The sequence below is a fragment of the Cajanus cajan genome, chromosome 3 (genome assembly GCF_000230855.2).
Source record: "Cajanus cajan strain Asha chromosome 3, NIPB_CcT2T_4, whole genome shotgun sequence".
In the NCBI taxonomy this organism is placed as follows: Eukaryota; Viridiplantae; Streptophyta; class Magnoliopsida; order Fabales; family Fabaceae; genus Cajanus; species Cajanus cajan.
In genome coordinates this window covers 6,597,123-6,616,930 of record NC_138519.1, presented here as the reverse complement: position 1 = coordinate 6,616,930, position 19,808 = coordinate 6,597,123, and the positions used below count along the sequence as shown (strand labels likewise).

Sequence of the window (19,808 nt, the reverse complement as noted above, 5' to 3'; positions counted from 1 at the left end):
TCTACCCCACTTTTACCCAGAACCCCCATTTTATGGCCACACCATGCCTTCATCCCTACATTTTATCCTCTTGTCCCCCTTCGTTTTCAACATCTCTGACTAACCCTACTAGCCAACTTTGCACTCTTAAACTTCAACTTCCTTTTGATGGTTTTAATCCTCCAGATTAGGTTTTTTAAGTGGATCAATAGTTTGCTTCCCACCAAGTTCCATGCGAGCATTGCCTACCTATGGTTGCCTTCTACTTGGTGAGAGATGCTCTTAGTTGGTTTAGGTGGATGTTCCATAACAACTAGCTTTTTGATCGACACTCTTTTATTCGCGCACTGGAATTACGTTTTGGCTTATCTGTTTATGAGAATTACCAGGCCGAATCATTCAAGCTCAAACAAATGGGCTCTATCACTAAATTTCAAACTCAATTTGAACGCTTTAATAATAGAATTATTAGGTTAACGCCTGAGTTTATTCGTAATTGTTTCATTTCAAGTCTGTTCTCCATTCCTTAGCTCTCATTTTCTTATAATTCCACACCATTCCATATTGGGTGATAAGAAACTTCATCCTACCCTAGCTTCCTATCAGCAACTTTGTCACTACACTCATACTAACTTTGAAGCCTCTTACCATTTTTTGGCTATTTAATCAAAATTGACTCTATCTCAACCAATTCCATTTCTTATTAACTCAAACATCTAAGATTTAATGACTAAATTCACCTTTGTTTTTTAAACACTCCATGGCCTACCACTCCCTTGTTCCCATGATCATGTTATACTAATCAAACCAAACACCGAACCCCATCAACATCAAACCCTATCATTACCTCCATTCCCAAAAGGAAGCAATGACCAAAATGATCACTAAAATGCTTAATGAGGGCACTATCTACCCCAATCGAAGCCCATTTTTCATCCCCAATAATCCTTGTTGAAAAAAAAGACAGCTCATGGAGATTCTACGTAGATTACATGGCTTTAAACGCCATTACAGTGAGGGATTATTTCCCTATCCCAACTATTGATGAGTTATTGGACAAACTTGGTGTAGTCACAATATTTTCAAAAATTAATCTTTGAGAAGGCTATCATCAGATTTTGGTCCAACCACAAGATGTACATAAGACTACATTTAGAACCTTTGATGTACATTATGAATTCCTAATCGTGCCATTTGGTTTAACTAATGCTTTAACTATCTTCTAGGCAATAATGAATGATTTTTTGTACCCTTATTTGAGAAAAATTACTTTTTTATGATATTTTAATTTATAGCAAAAATTTATCTGATCATCTTGGCCATTTATGACTGATTTTAGACCTCTTGCAATCGAATCATTTCTTTGTTAAAGGTTTTAAGTGCATTTTTGCAAAATCTAAAGTTGCTTATTTAGGCCATATTATTTCCTCGAACCCTTAAAAAATTCAAGCTACTACGGAATGGCCTCAGCCATGCTCACTTACGACTCTCAAGGGATTCTTAGGTCTCATTGACGATGCTTTGTGCGCCACTATGCCACACTAGTTGCTCCTTTCGCTGACCTCTTGTGCAATAATTCAAATTTTACATGGAGTCCAGAAACCTCTAAGGCTTTCACAAAATTTAAAAATGTTGTTACAACACTCCCCGTTTTGATTTTGCCTATTTTTTCTCAAACTTTTGTTGTAGAAATGGTTGCCTTTGCCATTGCCATTGGTGTTGTGTTATCACAACAAGGCCACCCTATCATGTTTTTCAATAAAAAGTTTATTATTGAATGCAAGTTAAATCCATTTATGTGCACAAGTTATATGCAGTCACCTCTACAAAGAAATGATGGCGACAATACCTGATAGGCCAACATTTTCATATTTCCACTGATCGATAAAACTTGAAAAACATTTTAAGTTAACAAATTCATACATCAACACAACAATATACGACCACCAAGTTGTTAGGTTATAGTTTTGAGGTTTTTTTACCACCCTAGCAAGCACAATCAAGTGGTTGATGCCCTTTTCTTGATCGGAACTACCTAATTTTGGAGCAATGGCCCAACCAGCCTTATCCATTGTTGCCACTTCTTCTCCTTTTCCTACTATTCCTAAATAGATGTGTCAATACTATGCCACTGATATAGGGGGTTAAAAATTGGTTAAAAATTATACAATACATGGAAACAACTTTGATTTTCACTTTACAAATGGATTGCTTTATTTCCAAAATAGGATATTCTTACCCTCTGAATTTTGTAATTCCATATTATAGGAACTCCATGGTTTTCCTTCGGTAGGCCACTCCAGTTTAAAACCCATAATGGATTGCATTACTGCAAATTTCTACTAGCTAGGACGATATACAAACACCAAACATTACATTCACAATGGTTTCATCTGCCAAACAGGTAAATATCAGCCTAAGAAAACACAAGGCCTGTTACATCCATTGCCAATACTAGAAAGGGTGTAGGAAGACATCACCGTGGACTTTGTTACTCACTTACCCAATTCTTTTGGTCATATTGTCATATGGGTTCTTTGCAATTGCCTCACGAAATACGTTCATTTTGTGTGTCTTTTGTCCTATTTCATTGCTGAAAAATTCACACCATGCTTTTCAACTGACATTTGGAAGCTTCATGGTACACCTAAATGAATAACTTTAGATTGTGAACCATCTTTGTTAACCAATTTTTTAAAGGAACTGTTCAATAATGAAGGCACAAAAATTGAATTACTCAACCTTTTACCATCTGCAAATTGATGGACAAACGAAGGTCGGGAATCAAAGTTTAAAAGCTTACCTCTTTTGTTTTGCAAGTGGCAAATCGCGCTTTTGGTTCACATTTCTCCACATTGCAAAATATTAGTACAATACTACTTTTCACTTTGTAATCGGCATGTCTCCATACAAGGCTCTTTATGGAAAACACCCTCCATCCATTTTTCAATATACCAAGGCTTATCCTTGATCCAGTCCACCCCTTTTCGCAACTCCTCTTATAAAAGCAACAAGTCATCAACAAGTTGAAACAAACATTGAAGAATAAAGAGGACGTGTCAAAAGGTGTGCTCAAGCAAATAAGAAGAGATCAAATATTACCTTCACATTGGGAACTTATGTTCTCCTCAAACTCCAATTTTACTAACAGACAAATTTGGCACGTTATCCATCCCCAAAACTTGCCAAGCGTTTCTACAACCCCTTCTTGGTCAAACAATCCTCTTCACTCATTTAAAAAGCCTCTGACACTTCTATGTTGCCAACCCACATGACTTTATCCCCTAACATTATTATAGACAACTAATGTAACTTAGTTACACCACTCGACCACACCAATTCCTTATCACTCCTCACGGTAACATCTTCACCCTTCATTATGCCACCTCACCAATCCAAAGTATCCCTTCTGTTCACAACAAACATAACTCTAATAAATCGGATTCCTCTTATTGACCTTGTGATGGAAGAAGCTTGTAGGAGTGATTGTTGTTCTCCTTCAATCTCCATCTTCATTGTCCAATCATCCTCTTGAGGTCCTCAAAGGCATTTCACAGAAGCAGATCAAGTTTCAAAAGCTTGATGGAAGCTACTCTTGGTGGCTCGGTTTCTTCTTGAAGAAGAAGAAGAAAAAGAAGATGAACCAAGGCACAATGGAGGAAGTCCTTTGTGAAAGTTCTCAAGAAGAGAAAGTTTCTCCACGGATTAGACTCTTGAGTTGAGAGAGAATTTCTAAATTCTATTTGTCATAAATGTTCAGAAGTGATTACAAATAGTAGGAATGGGTTTATACTTTATATAGAGTAAGGTAGCTTGTGGAGCAAACTAAGTTTAACCATGGTTCAAGAGAACCATGGTTGGCTTAGCTTGACCGTCCACCATGGTTTGGGAGGCTTGTGGAGCAAACTTCTAACTTAGTAGCTTGGGAAGCAAGCTAAGTTAGAAGCTTGTAGCACAAACTTCCCAAAGGTGCCAAGTGAAGAAGCAAATCTAGCCAAGGTTGGGGTGTGCGGCCATGGGCTAGTTTTTATACTTAATCCAATCTAAAAGTCTTGGAATTGGTTTAGTTAGGTTCATCAAATGATGGTGAGACCTAGCTAAATAAATTCCTTGAAAAATATGGAGCAAAACAAGCCCAATATGTAAAATTTGGCCTAGGCCTAACTCTAGCTCATTTACTAGTTGCACCTACATATTTTGCTAATTGTCACCCTATTTCTACTACTAAAAAATGTAAAATGAGTGACCCTTAATACAAGGTTAAATAGAGCAAAAGTCTCCAAAGAACCTATCCTAAATACACAATAGAATAGTCTATAAAGAAAGAAATAAAGTGTCTCACAAATACAAAGACAAAATTGAACCTATACAAGAAACTATGTACAAATAAACTAAGGCCTTCTCTTTAAGATATGGTGGTCCACGTGAAGATTACCTTAGGCTTAAAGAACCCATTAACCTTCAACCTTTCTAACCCCTCTTGTATTCTCCTGACCATAATTCTGGTAATTGGGCCCTTGGCCCATGATCCATCATGCAATAAATCTAATAACAAACATAACTCTAATAAATCGGATTCCTCCTATTGACCTTGCGAACAAGGTCGTTGCTAACCGGCCTAAATATGTTAACGTCCCAACTTTCCTTCTGAAACCCAATAACACTAGCAACAACACTAGGCTCAAATGTGACACCTCTGGATGAAAGATTATCACTAAACAACTAGTTTTTGATCACCACATGTAGGGTGAAGATGTTAGGACTGTTACATTTTCTGTTTCATTTCTTGCTTTAAATAAATCATTTATAATCTTTGAAAGACATTAATGAAGTATGAATTTCTTCTCTTTTTTTTTATTTTTATTTATTGCCTTAGTTAGTATATTTGTTAGTTTATGCCTAACATAGGGAGGGAGGGAGAATTTTTTTTCTTGTTTGGATGAATGGGAATAAATAGTGAAAAGAAATCAATGAGTTATAAGGCTTCCTGTAGTTCTAATTGTCAAATGTTTTCTCCCTTACCGGCCTACACTTCTACAATGACAATGAACAACTCCAACTTGATTATTCTCGTTGTACATATAGCATTGGTTCACCTGTACAAGAAACTGAAGAATCTCCTAATAGGTGATTGCCTTTTTTTATAATTTTTTTTATCTCATGAAAAAGATTATTCACAATCTTTACAAACATTAACTTCTCTCTTGTGGTATGGTGGCAATAAGAAAAGTACTTTAATGGCGTGTTCTCCACCTTTAGTTTTAGGAACTTATATCCTTTTTGCAATAAGAAAACATGTTTAGTAATTATATTTTTAAAATATATGAAGTAATTATATCATAGAGAAATAATAATCATTTTCAATAAAATAAGTAACTAATTGAATACCTTTATCATTATCGAGGGGCCAAAATTTCTTTTTGAAGTACACCAAAATTTAGTAGTATTTAATATAAAAAATTTACTTAAAAAAAAGTATGTTGATATTCAAAACAGTCATGTAATATTAAATTAAAAAAATAATTTTTTTCAAGAATATTTCAAAATCTGCCAGTATTTAATTAAAATAATTATAATTTTTTAGGAGTAAGTTAAAATTAGTGGTATTTAATTAAGACTTTTTTTTTACTTCAAAAAATTTGTTGGTATTTAAAAATATAGAGATTTCAATGAATAATTTTGAAGGAAGGATTTTGTGAGACTTTTTACTAAAATTTACATATAATTTACTCGTCCACCAATCTTACAAAATTCTTTGAAATTTTGCATGACTTTTTCGCCTACTTCTCTTTTCTCTCTCTCTCATCTATTCTCTTATTGTTCATCTCTCACAATTATCTCATATTCTCTCTATTTTTTCTCCTATTTTTATTTATAAATATTGGTGTATGGTTTATCAATATTTTTAATTATTAAATATTTAAAATTATTTTTGAATTATTAAATATTATCTATTTTAATTTTTCAAAATTATTAAAATTATTAAAATTTAACTAATGTGTATTTTCAGTAAAATTTAATATTGAAATATCAAAAATTTAAAACATATTAAAAAATATTATTTTTGTATATGGTAAAAATTAAGTATTTAAAATTAAATAAATTTGAATTAAAATTTTCAATCAAAACAATTAAAATTTGAAGCATCTCAACTTAAATTTTTTTCATTTAAACAGAACTTAAGATAAATTTTTAAGTTATTTATGAAATTAGTATGTGAAATGTACCTTCAAAAAAGATTAAAAAAAATAGAATATTGTGTGTATGTAATTATGTAAGTGAAAGTTTCACTATTTAAGTTTTATACAATATCAACTTGAATATAACTAAATTAATATGTATATATATATATATATATATATATATATATATATATATATAATTTGAAAATAATTATTTTTTTTAATAATTTTACATATAATTTAAAAGAAAAAAGTAAAAGAATCATCAGATCTTCATTACTTTTTTGAACTAATTTTCATTGGTCTAGTTTGACCTAATTGACCATTAGATTGAGACAAATTTGCCCTTGAACCTAAAAATAAAGAGTCTAAATTGACTTGACTTAGCGGGCCAATGAGTCAACCTATCAGATTGGATCAATTTTGATAGTTTTACTAGATAATAATTTTATAGCATTAATGAGAAAATATAAATGTATAGATGACTATATATAGAGAATTATTACTTAAGATGACATGAAATTATAATCAATTATTTATTAAAATATTAAAAAAAATTATTAATTTTATTTTTTATTCAAACCTTATCATTTATGTTTTCTTTTATTAATTATATATATATTTTTAAAATCTATATTGTCATTTAAAATCTCATAAAATTCATTTAAATCTTATAAATTCTTATGATATAAATCCATTAAAATTTATATTACAAAATTTTGATTTCAAGTCTTTTAAAAAAAATCTTACTACCTCCAATCTTATATATAAAACCCAAAACATAATTCATCAAAATTAAAATAATAGTTAATCTAGTTGATAATAATAAATTTATCTCATTTTTTTTCCAAAACTATCTTTGTACTACTTTTTTTTCTTCTCTTAATTGATATTCACCTTTCTTTTAACCAATTAAAGTATATGTTATATATTACTTCTCTCTCATAATTAATATTACTTACCCTCTAAAACAATTAGAATTTATGTCTTTTAAAGAATATATAATTAATATATTCCATCAAATTAAGAGAATACAAGTTTTAATTAAGAATATTTTAGTCTAAAATTAATTAATACATTAAATATTATAAATTGAATCTTATATATAAAAAATAATTATTCTAAGTTAAATTTTATAAATAAAAATAAAAAGTAACAAATTTTTTCTTATAAGTTCTTATTAAGGTACTTATGCAACTTTGTAATGAAAAAAATACTTCTACAATTGTTACATCAAAATAAGTTAAAAATCATTTTTACTAAAAAAAGATTTTTTTTATCATTGTAACCAATACAGTTCATTTCTGCTTATACAAAAATCTTTTTTTTTTAAAATGAATCACTTTTTTAATAAAGGAAAAATATTTTTGACATTCAAAATACTATTAGACACTTGGTGAAAGAGAGATAGAAAAAAATATAATAGATTATACAGATAAAAAAATTAGAAAAAAAAGAGAGAGAAAAAAAAGTGTGATGAAGTGCTTAAAAAATTGATTACCCAAAAATCACTGCTTTTTTAGAACCACCTTTTTTAATTATAAATAATTATAAATATAAAATAATACTTAATATCAACTTTAAAACTATGCTATAAAATAAATCATGCCCAAGGAAATCCTAACCTAAGAAAACAAGGGCAAGTACTTGATCCTAACGGAGCTAACCTAAGAAGACATAAGGGGTAAGCGACAAATTTTCTTAATATTTTTATTATCGGATTACTGAACTGAACCGCAACCGCTAGAAATGTTTATGGCGATTATCACAAAATGTTTGTACGCAAAATTAATTGTTATAATCCAATTTGTGACCTAACCTAACCTAACCCTACCTGATCTCACTCCATCGACGGGGAAAGCCAAAAGCTTTGTTTAACAAGACCTCAAACTAAAACCCTTCATCAACGGTGAGTCCCCTTTTTATCAACCCTTTCTCTTTTCCTTTAATTCTTAAGCTTCCGTTTTCCTGTCACCTAATTCAACCATTCATGCTGTGACCCCATTGAATTTCTATTTTCTACACACATAGCTTTTGCTTCTTGTTACTTTTTTGGTATAGGACATTGGAGAATGTTGACACTTGTAGATGAAAAATATTAAAATAAAAAAAATATATAAATAGGCCTTCAATTGTTGATTTATTCCGTAGTTATTTATGTAAGTGATTCCGTTAATAAGAAGTTGAACTTTCATAGATCATTGCCAAGCTATGGCTATTGTGTTTCTCAGCAAACTCAGATACAGATACCCTCCAACAACCCCAGTTTTAAGCTTCCTTTGTTGTTTACATGGTCGTTTCTTGTCTCTTTGTGTCAAACCCATCAATTGGAACACGACTCACAGCTTCGTCCAACGGAACCCTCTCCTTTCTCTCTTGGAAAGGTCCAAGTCCTTGTTTCAGCTGAAGCAGATTCAGGCACGAATGATTTTGACGGGTTTGATCGGCAATGGCTTTGCTGCCAGTCGCCTTGTTGCTTTTTGTGCTCTATCCGAATCACAGAATCTTGAGTATTGTACTAAAATTTTGTATTGGATCAAGGAGCCGAACGTCTTTTCTTGGAATGTGGCGATTAGGGGATCCGTGGAAAGTGGAGACTTAGAAGGAGCTGTTTTGTTGTACAAGAGAATGTTGCAATGTGGTTTGTTGAAGCCGGATAATCATACTTACCCCTTATTGCTAAAAGCTTGTTCTTATTCATCCATGAATTGGGTTGGTTTTACTATTCTTGGGCATGTGTTGAAGTTTGGCTTTGAATCGGATATATTTGTGCACAATGCGTCGATCAAAATGCTACTTTCATATGGAGAGCTGGAGGCGGCATATGATGTGTTCAATAAAGTTTATGTGAGAGACTTGGTAACATGGAATTCCATGATTACTGGGTGTGTTAGAAGAGGGCTAGCAAATGAGGCTAGAAAACTCTACCAGGAAATGGAGGCAGAGAAAGTAAAACCAAATGAGATTACAATGATTGGGATCATTTCTTCTTGTTCTCAATTGCAGGATTTGAGTCTTGGCAGAGAATTTCATTGTTACATTAAAGAACATGGCCTTGAGTTAACAATCCCGCTCAATAATGCACTTATGGACATGTATGTGAAGTGTGGAGACCTGTTGGCTGCACGAGCCATATTTGATAACGTGGCTAATAAGACCCTCGTTTCATGGACTACAATGATTTTGGGGTATGCCAGATTTGGTTTTCTGGATGTTGCTCGGGAGCTTTTGTATAAAATTCCAGAGAAGAGTGTTGTGCCTTGGAATTCAATCATTAGTGGCTGTGTGCAAGCTAAGAATAGTAAAGAGGCATTGGCTTTATTCCATGAAATGCAAATTAATAAAATAGAACCTGATAAAGTGACCATAGTTAACTGTCTGTCTGCATGCTCACAACTAGGAGCACTTGACGTGGGAATATGGATTCACCATTATATTGAAAGACACAATCTCTCTCTAGATGTTGCCATGGGAACCGCACTAGTTAACATGTATGCCGAGTGTGGAAATATTGCAAGAGCTCTCCAGGTTTTCCAAGAGATTCCTCAAAGAAATTGTTTGACCTGGACAGCCATTATTCGTGGTTTAGCACTTCATGGGAGCGCACATGATGCTATATCCTATTTCTTAAAAATGATTCATAGTGGCTTAAGACCTGATGAGATCACTTTTCTTGGTGTCTTATCAGCTTGTTGTCATGGAGGTTTAGTTGAAGAAGGCCGCAAATATTTTTCCCAAATGAGCTCTAAATTCAATATATCCCCTCAGCTTAAACACTACTCATGCATGGTGGATCTTCTAGGAAGGGCTGGTCATTTGGAGGAAGCAGAAGAGCTTATCCGAAATATGCCAATGGCAGCAGATGCTGCTGTGTGGGGTGCTTTATGCGCTGCCTGTTGTGTCCACGGTAATGTTCTAATTGGAGAGAGGGCAGCTTTGAAGCTTCTTGAGATGGATCCTCAAGATAGTGGTATTTATGTTTTACTTGCTAGCTTGTACAGTAAGGCAAAAATGTGGAAGGAGGCAAGGAATGCAAGGAAGCTAATGAAGGAGAGAGGAGTAGAGAAGACTCCTGGTTGCAGCTCAATTGAGATCAATGGCATTGTTCATGAGTTCGTTGCAAGGGATGCGTTACATCCACAGTCTGAATGGATTTATGCATGCCTGGTTTCATTGACAAAACAACTGGAGCTTCATGTCTTTACATGTGACATTCCTGCTTATGAAGATAATATTTTTTCCTAAATTTGTCAGCTTGTTTGCTTTATTTCTGCTCATTTAATTATGCTCTTCCCTGGACTGCCTGCACCCGTTTTTCATTTTATCCAGGGATCCTACATTAGAAAATGTACGTAAATAACACGAGTCATGTCTTTCCTGTCCTGTGTCCTTTCACTGATTTGAATCTTCTTGTGCCCCTTCATATAACTTGTAAGATCTTCATTACAGAAGAATGCAGAGTAAGTATTAGATTATTATGTGTGGCTCTACTTCAGTATTTTAATTGGAAAAGCACGGAGACTTATCATGTACATCATCAAATATTCTCTTTGTTAGTCAACCATGTGTTCACTGTATCGTCTTCACCTGTACGGATTGTCAAATTTGCTAGGATGAGATGAACAGGACTGTGTTTATGACTGCATTGAGTTCACTCTCTCCCAGTGTTGGAAGTTTCATGGGTTCCCCTTTTCCTTTTTTTTCATTAAGCATTCTACTTTGATGAAGACGTTTTTTCATAAAATAAAAATGTGAAATGTCTAAGGTCCAGCAGTGTTGCTGTAGAGAATAAACAGTATGCACAATATGATTTTAATATGTTGGTTAACATATTTTTTTTACTTGCTTTTGCCCCTAGTTATTGTCCTTTCTTGCTTAAAGTTTCCCCCTTTTGATGGTTGACAATTCTCCTACTCATGGCATGGTTTCCCCTGCCAACTTGTTGGATCTCTTTACAAAGATTTAACAGGAAAATAATTGAGCTGCCAGTATGAGTTCTATGATAAGATTGTTCAAGACTAATTTTATATGATTTTCCATGACAATAAAACTTTAAACAAACATTGTAACAACCTAAAGGTTACTTGTTTGTAATACTTATCTGATATATAAAATTATTTGTTCTCATATATGGATTTTAATCACAATTGCATTTGAAAGCATTTGATTTTATCTAATCAAATATATGGCATCAACAAGACCAAAAGAATATTTGTTGAAAACATTTGTCAAAATCCAATAGCTGACACTTTCACTTGTTTCTGCCTGTTGGTTTGATATATATAGTTTCCGGACTTGGTTCATATTTATGTACTCATTTTCTCTTTCCTGTGTTGGTTAAATTTAGTTGTCTTTCCTGCTGTCAAAGGTTACTTGTTTGTAATATTAAATTATTACAACTGAATTATTCTGCCGTCTTGCGTTCAGGAGTTGGGAGGATGCTGACATTGTGAATTTTCTCTTGACATTGACCAGAGCAATTCAGACCTGGATTCAATAAAGGTCATCAGTATTTCACTGCCAAAGTGAACAAAGGTGAAATGGTATGGTAGAGAAAATCTTTGATAGCTTCTACTTCCTCAGTCCCCTTTTACTTGTGAATTAGATTCAACCATTGAGGTTTACTGATAGCTACCTTTTCAATGACAGGCTTCGTTCAAAGAGTTGCCTAGAACTGCTCAAATTCGCCTTGTGAGTTCACACCAGGAGGTTTATGAACCATGTGATGATTCTTTTGCACTGGTTGATGCTCTTCTAGCTGATCGCAATAACCTGTTGGAACATCATCCAACATTGTGCATGGAGATAGGCTGTGGTAGTGGATATGTTATTACTTCCCTTGCTCTTATTCTTGGGCAGGAAGATTGTGGCATCAACTATATTGCAACTGATATCAACCCACATGCAGTGAAGGTGACACATGAGACACTCGAAGCACATGGGGTTGGTGCAGAGTTGATAGTAACAAATATTGCATCAGGACTAGAGGAGCGTCTAGCAGGTTTGGTTGATGTTATGGTTGTGAATCCTCCTTATGTGCCTACCCCTGAAGATGAAGTCGGTGTTGACGGTATTACATCATCTTGGGCTGGGGGGGAGAATGGCCGGAGTGTAATTGACAGGATTTTGCCAGTTGCAGACCGTCTTTTGTCAGAGAAGGGGTGGTTGTACATGGTCACCCTCACAGCAAACAATCCATCTGAGATATGCAATCTAATGAGAAAGAAAGGATATGCTTCTAAGATTGTTGTCCAAAGATCAACAGAGGAAGAAAGTCTCCATATCATCAAGTTCTGGCGGGATTTTGATAAGGAAGTGAATGAAACGGACCAATCTGCTTCTGGGTTCTTAGGCTCCTTGTTTGCACTAGTTCCTCTGCTTTCGTATTGGAGAGGCACCAATAGTGACAACAAAAATAATTGATTTTATGAGACTGGGATGTCTTTCTTATCTTGACAACTTGAATGTTTTGCATTGCCATGGGAGTCAGCGTGTTCATAAATACACCACCCAATGCTAAATTTTCAATAAAACCTCTTTTAGCAAGGTCTTTCTTAGTAGTGTCTTCTAATGTTTTCCTTGATCTTTATCCTGTTTAATCGGACCATCTTCCATTTGATCTTCTCTTCTCACTCTACAAAACCATCCTAGGCAAGTTTACGTTGCCATCTCATAAGTTTATCCTTGCTTTTTAGGATACTTTCATTTCTGGTCTTATCTTCTATTATATGTCCACTTGCCCACCTTATATATATATATATATATATATATATATATATATATATATATATATATATATAGGGGTTATAATTACACTGATGTAACTTTTACCAAGTGTTACACTATTCAATAACTTTATATTAAATGTGAATTTTGTAAATTTAACCGTTAGATTGAAAGTTCATATTACTTTATATGTGTATATCAAATTTTGTTAAAATTGAACAACAATTTGAAAGTGATTAAAATGTTCTTATTTTATTATATTTTGAAATGAATATATTATGTCAATTTTATTTTATAAAAATGAAGTATCAAATTATTTTATATTAATATAAAATTTTGTATATATGATCTAAGAAATACGACTTTTAATTTAACAGTTAGATTTACAAAATTTATATTTAATATAAAGTTATTAGTGGTGTAATATTTGGTAAAAGTTATATAATGTAATTATAACTCCCTTATATATATATATCTTTGCTATGATGGCACTTCATTGTCCAATATTCACTGTCATAAAACAATTGTTCATCTTATAGCTGTTCAATGTTTTTTTTCCTTGAATTTGATAGGCATTTCGCAATTGCAAATTAGGCCTGATATGTCTCACTTGAGACTTTAACCAGCCATGAAAAGGTGGATGAAAAAAGGAATAAACAAAAAAGGCACAGCATAGGCAGATTTAATGCTGTTAAGATTCTTGAGATAATTTATTTCATCAGAGATTTTGCCCATCATACCATTTCAAAAAAACATTGAAACTTGAACTATTTTATATTTTACAGGCAGAGGTTACGCGGTTATACCATTGAAACATCAACCACTACCTTTTATTGGTGTAATAACTAGTTTAATTATAAAATCTTCGATAATTAAAGGTTTTTACAATTTGGTTTTGGATCAACTTTACAATAAAAAAAAATCATCTAATTTAATCATTGAAAAACATGTTTGGTTAAAATCTCAAAATATCATATCCAAACCAGTAGTAGTCTAAATTATTAACCTAAATAATCTAAATTTCAACTCATGCCTCACTTTGCGTTTGATTCTTTTGTGGCTTTCAACACCCTCACTTTTGTTCCTGGTTTCAAGTTGTGATGTCTCTTTTCCTTTTTATCACAAGTGGAAATAACATAAGGATAGTTCAGGGAATAAATGTGGAGAAGAATAATTTTGTTAGGGAGAATAGACAGGTGACAACTGAACCAATGATTGTGAGCAACAAAAAAAAAAGTGCAAGGATGAGGAGGGTCAAATCACATATAAGGGATTATGTGTGAGGTGACAATTAGTTATACGAGGGAAAAGAAAGAGAGTAAGGGTATAAGTATTATGACTTTCTATTTCCTCATTTTTACGTTTCTGTAGTCTATTGTGATAGCAACCTTCTTCTTCGTTGTAAGAAAACCCATAATACAATAATACATACATAGCCATTTTCTATCTAAAGGGTATCATTTATTTCATTATAATTACTAAATTGACCTTCTCTCATTACACTTTCCTCACTTCCTCCTCTATGTGGCTTCAAGCTATAATGCCTCATCTTCAAAAATTATGGATATACTTATCAGTCAATTATTGAAAAATAGACTCATTACTTTTTTATTATCAATATAAGGATTTTGTTGATGAGTAATCTTTAACTACCTCTCTAAGTGTTTAAAGTCTTGTAGTTTATTTTAATTCTAATAAGTTTACAGAATTCAACTCACTTAAACTTTATAATAAAGTAAAGAAAACTATGGGTCCAATTATGTATTTCTCCTTCTTCAAGCTACAATGTCTTTTCTTCTCCTTCAAACTCTAAAACCTCTTGTCCTTCACCAACCATAGATTCTTGAAAAATGAAAATAATAAAAATAAATATATTTTCTAAATCTTGAAAATTTAAATAAGAAAATAATAATTTTAAAAATTAAAAGAGGAGAAAACATTTTTCTTAAACTAAAGAAATACTTTAATTAATATCTAGTTTTTATTTTAAAAAACAACACTTACAAACAAAATTCAAATGAATATAAAAAATTGAAATTGTAAACACTCATTATGAATTGTCTAAATTATTATAAATCACAAGCTAAAATAATCTTAAATTTTTTGAAACTTCAAATACATGTTTGGAATAAATTGAACAATAAAATAACTTTTTAAGATTTATTTAAGACTAAAATAACACTAATACTCTAATAGTCTATTTTAATTTAGTTTTAAGAGTTTAGTTTTTAGCGATGCAATGTACTATCTAATTAAAAATATTAGTGTAATTTTTAAGATAATTATTACAAAAGTTAATAGTTAATAATTTATCATACATGTCCATTTTAATTTCACGACTTTACGTCGTTAGTGTATACACACTAGTTTTTAACATAAAATCGAAAATTCGAGTTCAAATACAAAATTTCCATTTTCAGTCTTTTCGATTCATAATCTGTTTTAAGTTTCAATTTTTTGTTTAATCACTTTAGCGGTTTGAATAGACTATGCTCTTGAAGTATCGTTGATGTTAATTTTGATTGAATATTGACGCTGCTGCGAACAGAAGAAGTAAAAATATGGTGAGAGGGAGAGAGTGAGAGTGGGAAACATGGAAGTGGGTATGCTTCCAATCTCAGCTTCAAAGAGAGGAAAACTCTTGGCTGCTGGTTACACCACACTTGATGCCATTGCTCGTGCCTCCCCCACCCACCTTGCTCGAGGTTTTCCTTTCAATTTCAATTCTCAACCCTTCTTTCATTTTCCATATGGGCATGCATATATGTTAAAAAGTTCCTCTTTTTTCACCTACCCATTATCTCACTTTGGCAGATATTGATGTTTCTGATAGTGAAGCCTCGGAAATTCTGAGTCTTGCAACCAAAGCTAGTAGTGCTTTGGAGAGAGAAAGACCAAATGGGACTCACACTGCTGTTGTTGGTGGTATGTGTTGTGTTGTGTTGATTCCAATTTGGCTATTTAGTTATTCTTTTGGAATGTGATCAGAATTTTTTTACTTTTTATGTTTTGTATAAATGGTGCATGTTCATTTGAAAAGACCACATCTCTTGCATTCCCATGATTTCTTTTGATCTGAACTGGTGGAGTGATAAGGACTATATTGGATTTGGCTAGTCGTTACTCATGAATTTGTTGTGTTGGAGGCAATGTTTGAAGAGGTTAAGGATGGGGAAAGCTCCTGTCAAATCAATTATGTGTGTTCCTGGGTTTTGCTGTTGAAAATTATGTGTGGTCCATGTAGCCGACCTCCTAGTGGGATAAGACTTTTGTCGTTGTTTTTGTTGTACCAAAAGAAATTCCAATTTATGATATCAAGTTTTTTCAAGCTGGGATGTGATGTGTATTAGAAATCAAGTTGATAGCCAGAAGCAATAGCTTTCATTAATATAAATGTGGAGCTTCCATGTGAATAGTGCTGTTTGGAGAGATCTACAGACAAATTGTTAAATGTTAAGAACACTATTATTGAATCCACAACCTGTCACGGTGAGCCAATTGATTCACCTACACATTAGCTTAGCCTTAGATAGGATGTAAAATTATCTAGTGGATAGAATCGATTCCAAAAATCTCCTATTGTGAGTATGTGAAGATTATTGGTTGGGGGAAGCAAAGAACTATCGAGTGGCTATGCTCAATAAAAAAATTAATAGACATTTTATTTATATGGCATAAGTGCTTTGGTTTTACTTGATATGTGACCTTCTAATTGAAGTATTACTTTCTTTCTGTATTATATGAATTGAATTTGGTCCAGTATATACTACAGAGCATGATTCCATGAAGCACTTGAAGTAATCTTTCTTTTGTTTTCCTTTTCTCCATTTTGTGTTTTTATGTCATGCAGGTGGACAGACTGCCTGGGATATGCTCAATGAAGAAAAATTTTCTTCTTGCATTACCACATCTTGTGTGGATCTGGACAACATCCTTGGCGGAGGAATTAAGTGCAAAGAAGTCACTGAAATAGGTTAGTGATTGTTTGGCTTCTCTTATGAGTATGAAACCCATAATCATGATTTCAAATGAAATATATATTACTTGTTGTTTGTCATGCATGAATATCTTTGTTTTCTTTCTTTCTTTCTTTCTTCCCTTTTCTAGTTGTAATATAATTCTTTGTTTCTTTAATCTTTATTTAGGTGGAGTTCCAGGCATCGGTAAAACTCAAATAGGGTATTGTTTGTCATCCTGATTTTCTACATGTTGCTATTGTTCTTTTCCTTCCTAAGTTGTGAAATATTTTGGTTATTTGTAATAATCACTGGTGTTTACGTTTGCAGGATTCAACTTGCGGTAAATGTTCAGATTCCACAAGAATATGGTGGCCTAGGTGGGAAGGCAATATACATCGGTAAGAGCCTTAATTAAATTCTAATACTCATTCAGCATTGGTCATTGATTGCACTTCTTGTGCCTATGTGATACTCAGACACAGAAGGAAGCTTTATGGTTGAACGTGTTCTACAAATTGCTGAAGCATGCATAGAAGATATGGCAGAATACAGCCACCAGTTTCACAAGGATTTTCAAGCTTGTGATGTTAAAGTTCACCCTAATAATATCTTAGAAAATATATTCTATTTTCGTGTTTGCAGCTACACTGAGCAAATTGCTTTGATAAATTACTTGGACAAATTCATCATGGAGAATAAAGATGTAAGTATAGTATTTCATCAATCAAATTGATTTTTTTTTCAGCAAACATGTTGAATTTATCCTTGAGTCTTGACCTCATATGTTGCATTGGATTGTCGACAATCGCAGTACTCTTGCTTTGGGTTTCTTTCCTTTTCCTTTTGATAAGTTGTTTTGTTACATCTTAACTAATCCATTGTGATCCATTTTTAAATACATAATTCCAGGTAAAGATCATCATTGTTGACAGTGTTACTTTCCACTTCCGCCAAGATTTTGATGATATGGCTCTCAGGACTCGATTGCTCAGTGAAATGGCTTTGAAGTTGATGAAGCTTGCAAAAAAATTCTGTTTGGCTGTAAGACTCAATTTATTCTGCTTGCCAGAGCTGTTCTGTAGTGAACTTAATAAATCATTAATAGCAGATGTATCACGTTGATGCAATTTGTGTGGATCAAGTGTAATACTTGCTAAGACACTTAAACTTAACATCAAGTTTGTAGATAGGTCAAATAAGGTGTTTCAGTAAAGCGAGAGAACATTAAAAATAAAACAATGAACAGTTACTTGTTTATATATGAGATGAGGTAATGGAATTCTCTTATTCCCTCATCCACCTATTTGGTTCCATGCATAAACAAAATCCCTTGCAATCTGAGGGTAGAATGTGTAATTGTGTATGTATCTGAACCTAGGGAAATAGATTAGTTCCAGTGAGCACGGTACCATGGAATTTTCTTGCAGACAAAACTTAAGTACAATATAATGAGTACTGTTATTGTTATTTTCCAATTAGAAGTAAAGTTTCATCTTGGTAATTGCACAAATGTATTTCTAAGGTTTGTATTAAATGTAAATACATATTATCAAGGTGAAACTCCTATTCTGATTGGAAAGCAACCCCAACAGTATCTATGGTAATTATGAAGCTTTGTCCTTATTTTTGCTTCCTTGGCTGGATGTCCAGTCCTTTTTTTTTCTTTATCTATTGTCTTGTTTTTGCGCTCCATAATTTTCAATTGTAAATGTTATGTTGAACTAATTAGATTTTCTGGCAGATTGTTATGTTGAATCAAGTAACAACCAAGTATGTTGAAGGTTCATTTCAGTTGACCCTTGCACTAGGCAAGTGCTATTCCATCTTGCACATCTCACTTGCACTTTTAGCTTGAATGGCCTATATCATTTTGTTCCTTGATTAATGAAGTTTGTTGTTTATACTTAATGATGCTGAACAGGAGATAGCTGGTCACATTCATGCACAAATAGGATAATCTTATTTTGGAATGGCAATGAACGGCATGCATTTATTGATAAATCCCCTTCTCTTAAATCAGCATCAGCTCCATATTCTGTGACCACTAGGGGGATACGTAATTCTACTTCAAGCAGCAAACGAATCAAGATGATGTGAGATTTTGAGGTGGAAGATAGTCTATAACTCAACCTTCCTTCACTCTTTTTGCTATTCCTTTGTCAAAGATATAACAAGATTATACACCATGTTCCCTTTTTTTTTTACTTTCCTACAACGATGGCTTTGTGTAGGCACAAAGTACAGTGAGTTTTGGTTTGGTGTTATAGATAAGGCTCATCTTAATTGAGTTTGTCTTGAAGTGAACAAATAAAGGGGCATCTACCCTTGAGTTAATTTAAAGAGCATAATGACCGTAGCAAGTTTTCTCTTGGATTTATATTCAACGTGAAAATTACAAACTAATTAGCCCAACTGAATGGAGATGCCGAATCATGCGTTTTTTTTTTTTTTTTTTTAATAAATAAGGTTGTAAATATGATGAATGTTGTATCCTGAATCAATTGGTCGTAAATGTCGGCACAAATCACTTCGTGAAAAAGAGTGTTTAAAGTTGAATTTATCAAGGTTATGTTATGATTTATATTTGTCTGAGAGATAGAGAAGCGTTATTTCTTATTGTTTATCAGGTTATTTAAGGTATTTAGTACACATATTTTCACAATAGTATAGATATTGTTCACTTTGTATATAAGTCTTCATGATTTTGTTTTTTTGTCATCCGGAAGATCTTTAACCAATGAAGTATATGTGTATTTTATAAACTCTTATTTTTTTCTCTTGTTCTAACGATGTGAAACCTTGTTTACATTTTAATAATCATTTCTTTAAATTGACTTTGTATTGTCCGTTTGTTATTGTTTGTATGTATTGTATTGCACTTTTGTTTTTGTTTGTATGTATGGGATATAGAGTTATTTGTTGTTACCAAATTTAACCTACCAGCGGCTCTGATATCACTATT

At 32.8% G+C, this 19,808-nt stretch overlaps 3 protein-coding genes and 1 long non-coding RNA gene across 7 annotated transcripts; 3 read left to right on the top strand and 1 right to left on the bottom strand.

Annotated features, from left to right (window-relative positions):
- Positions 1 to 2,013: 2,013 nt before the first annotated feature.
- LOC114916010 (uncharacterized) lies at positions 2,014 to 4,598 on the bottom strand. The gene is made up of 2 exons (XR_014432105.1): positions 2,783 to 4,598; positions 2,014 to 2,626 (listed from the first exon to the last, which is right to left on the bottom strand). It is a non-coding gene; the product is annotated as an uncharacterized LOC114916010 (long non-coding RNA).
- A 3,144-nt stretch (positions 4,599 to 7,742) lies between these two features.
- LOC109802260 (S-adenosyl-L-methionine-dependent methyltransferases superfamily protein) lies at positions 7,743 to 12,707 on the top strand. Of its 4 annotated transcripts, none has more exons than XM_029271758.2 (3): positions 7,743 to 7,845; positions 11,589 to 11,704; positions 11,811 to 12,707. In XM_029271758.2, the coding sequence occupies exons 2-3, from the start codon at positions 11,702 to 11,704 to the stop codon at positions 12,582 to 12,584; spliced, it is 777 nt and encodes a 258-aa protein (XP_029127591.1). In that variant the 5' UTR covers positions 7,743 to 7,845; positions 11,589 to 11,701; the 3' UTR covers positions 12,585 to 12,707. The 4 variants fall into 4 exon arrangements, with proteins under 4 accessions (XP_029127591.1, XP_029127595.1, XP_029127594.1 ...); XM_029271762.2 differs by having other exon boundaries at positions 7,815 to 7,845; positions 11,637 to 11,704; XM_029271761.2 differs by lacking the exon at positions 7,743 to 7,845 and adding an exon at positions 7,929 to 8,070 and having other exon boundaries at positions 11,637 to 11,704.
- SLO1 (SLOW GROWTH 1) lies at positions 7,930 to 10,639 on the top strand. The gene is made up of 2 exons (XM_029271755.2): positions 7,930 to 8,070; positions 8,359 to 10,639. The coding sequence occupies exon 2, from the start codon at positions 8,373 to 8,375 to the stop codon at positions 10,404 to 10,406; it is 2,034 nt and encodes a 677-aa protein (XP_029127588.1). The 5' UTR covers positions 7,930 to 8,070; positions 8,359 to 8,372; the 3' UTR covers positions 10,407 to 10,639.
- A 2,554-nt stretch (positions 12,708 to 15,261) lies between the features above and the next one.
- RAD51C (RAS associated with diabetes protein 51C) lies at positions 15,262 to 19,219 on the top strand. Its single transcript, XM_020356898.3, has 9 exons — positions 15,262 to 15,592; positions 15,702 to 15,812; positions 16,738 to 16,860; positions 17,033 to 17,066; positions 17,174 to 17,244; positions 17,323 to 17,549; positions 17,756 to 17,887; positions 18,588 to 18,654; positions 18,768 to 19,219. Exons 1-9 carry the CDS (start codon positions 15,481 to 15,483, stop codon positions 18,941 to 18,943), a joined length of 1,053 nt encoding a protein of 350 aa, XP_020212487.1. The 5' UTR covers positions 15,262 to 15,480; the 3' UTR covers positions 18,944 to 19,219.
- The last annotated feature ends 589 nt before the right edge of the window (positions 19,220 to 19,808 follow it).

Bases quoted from the DNA above. Each gene is read 5' to 3' on its own strand.
- SLO1 (XM_029271755.2), top strand. From the start codon at position 8,373: ATGGCTATTGTGTTTCTCAGCAAACTCAGATACAGATACCCTCCAACA.
- RAD51C (XM_020356898.3), top strand. From the start codon at position 15,481: ATGGAAGTGGGTATGCTTCCAATCTCAGCTTCAAAGAGAGGAAAACTC. The intron at 17,245-17,322 runs GTAAGAGCCTTA...TGTGATACTCAG, and splicing joins TGGGAAGGCAATATACATCG to ACACAGAAGGAAGCTTTATG. The intron at 17,550-17,755 runs GTAAGTATAGTA...ACATAATTCCAG, and splicing joins TCATCATGGAGAATAAAGAT to GTAAAGATCATCATTGTTGA.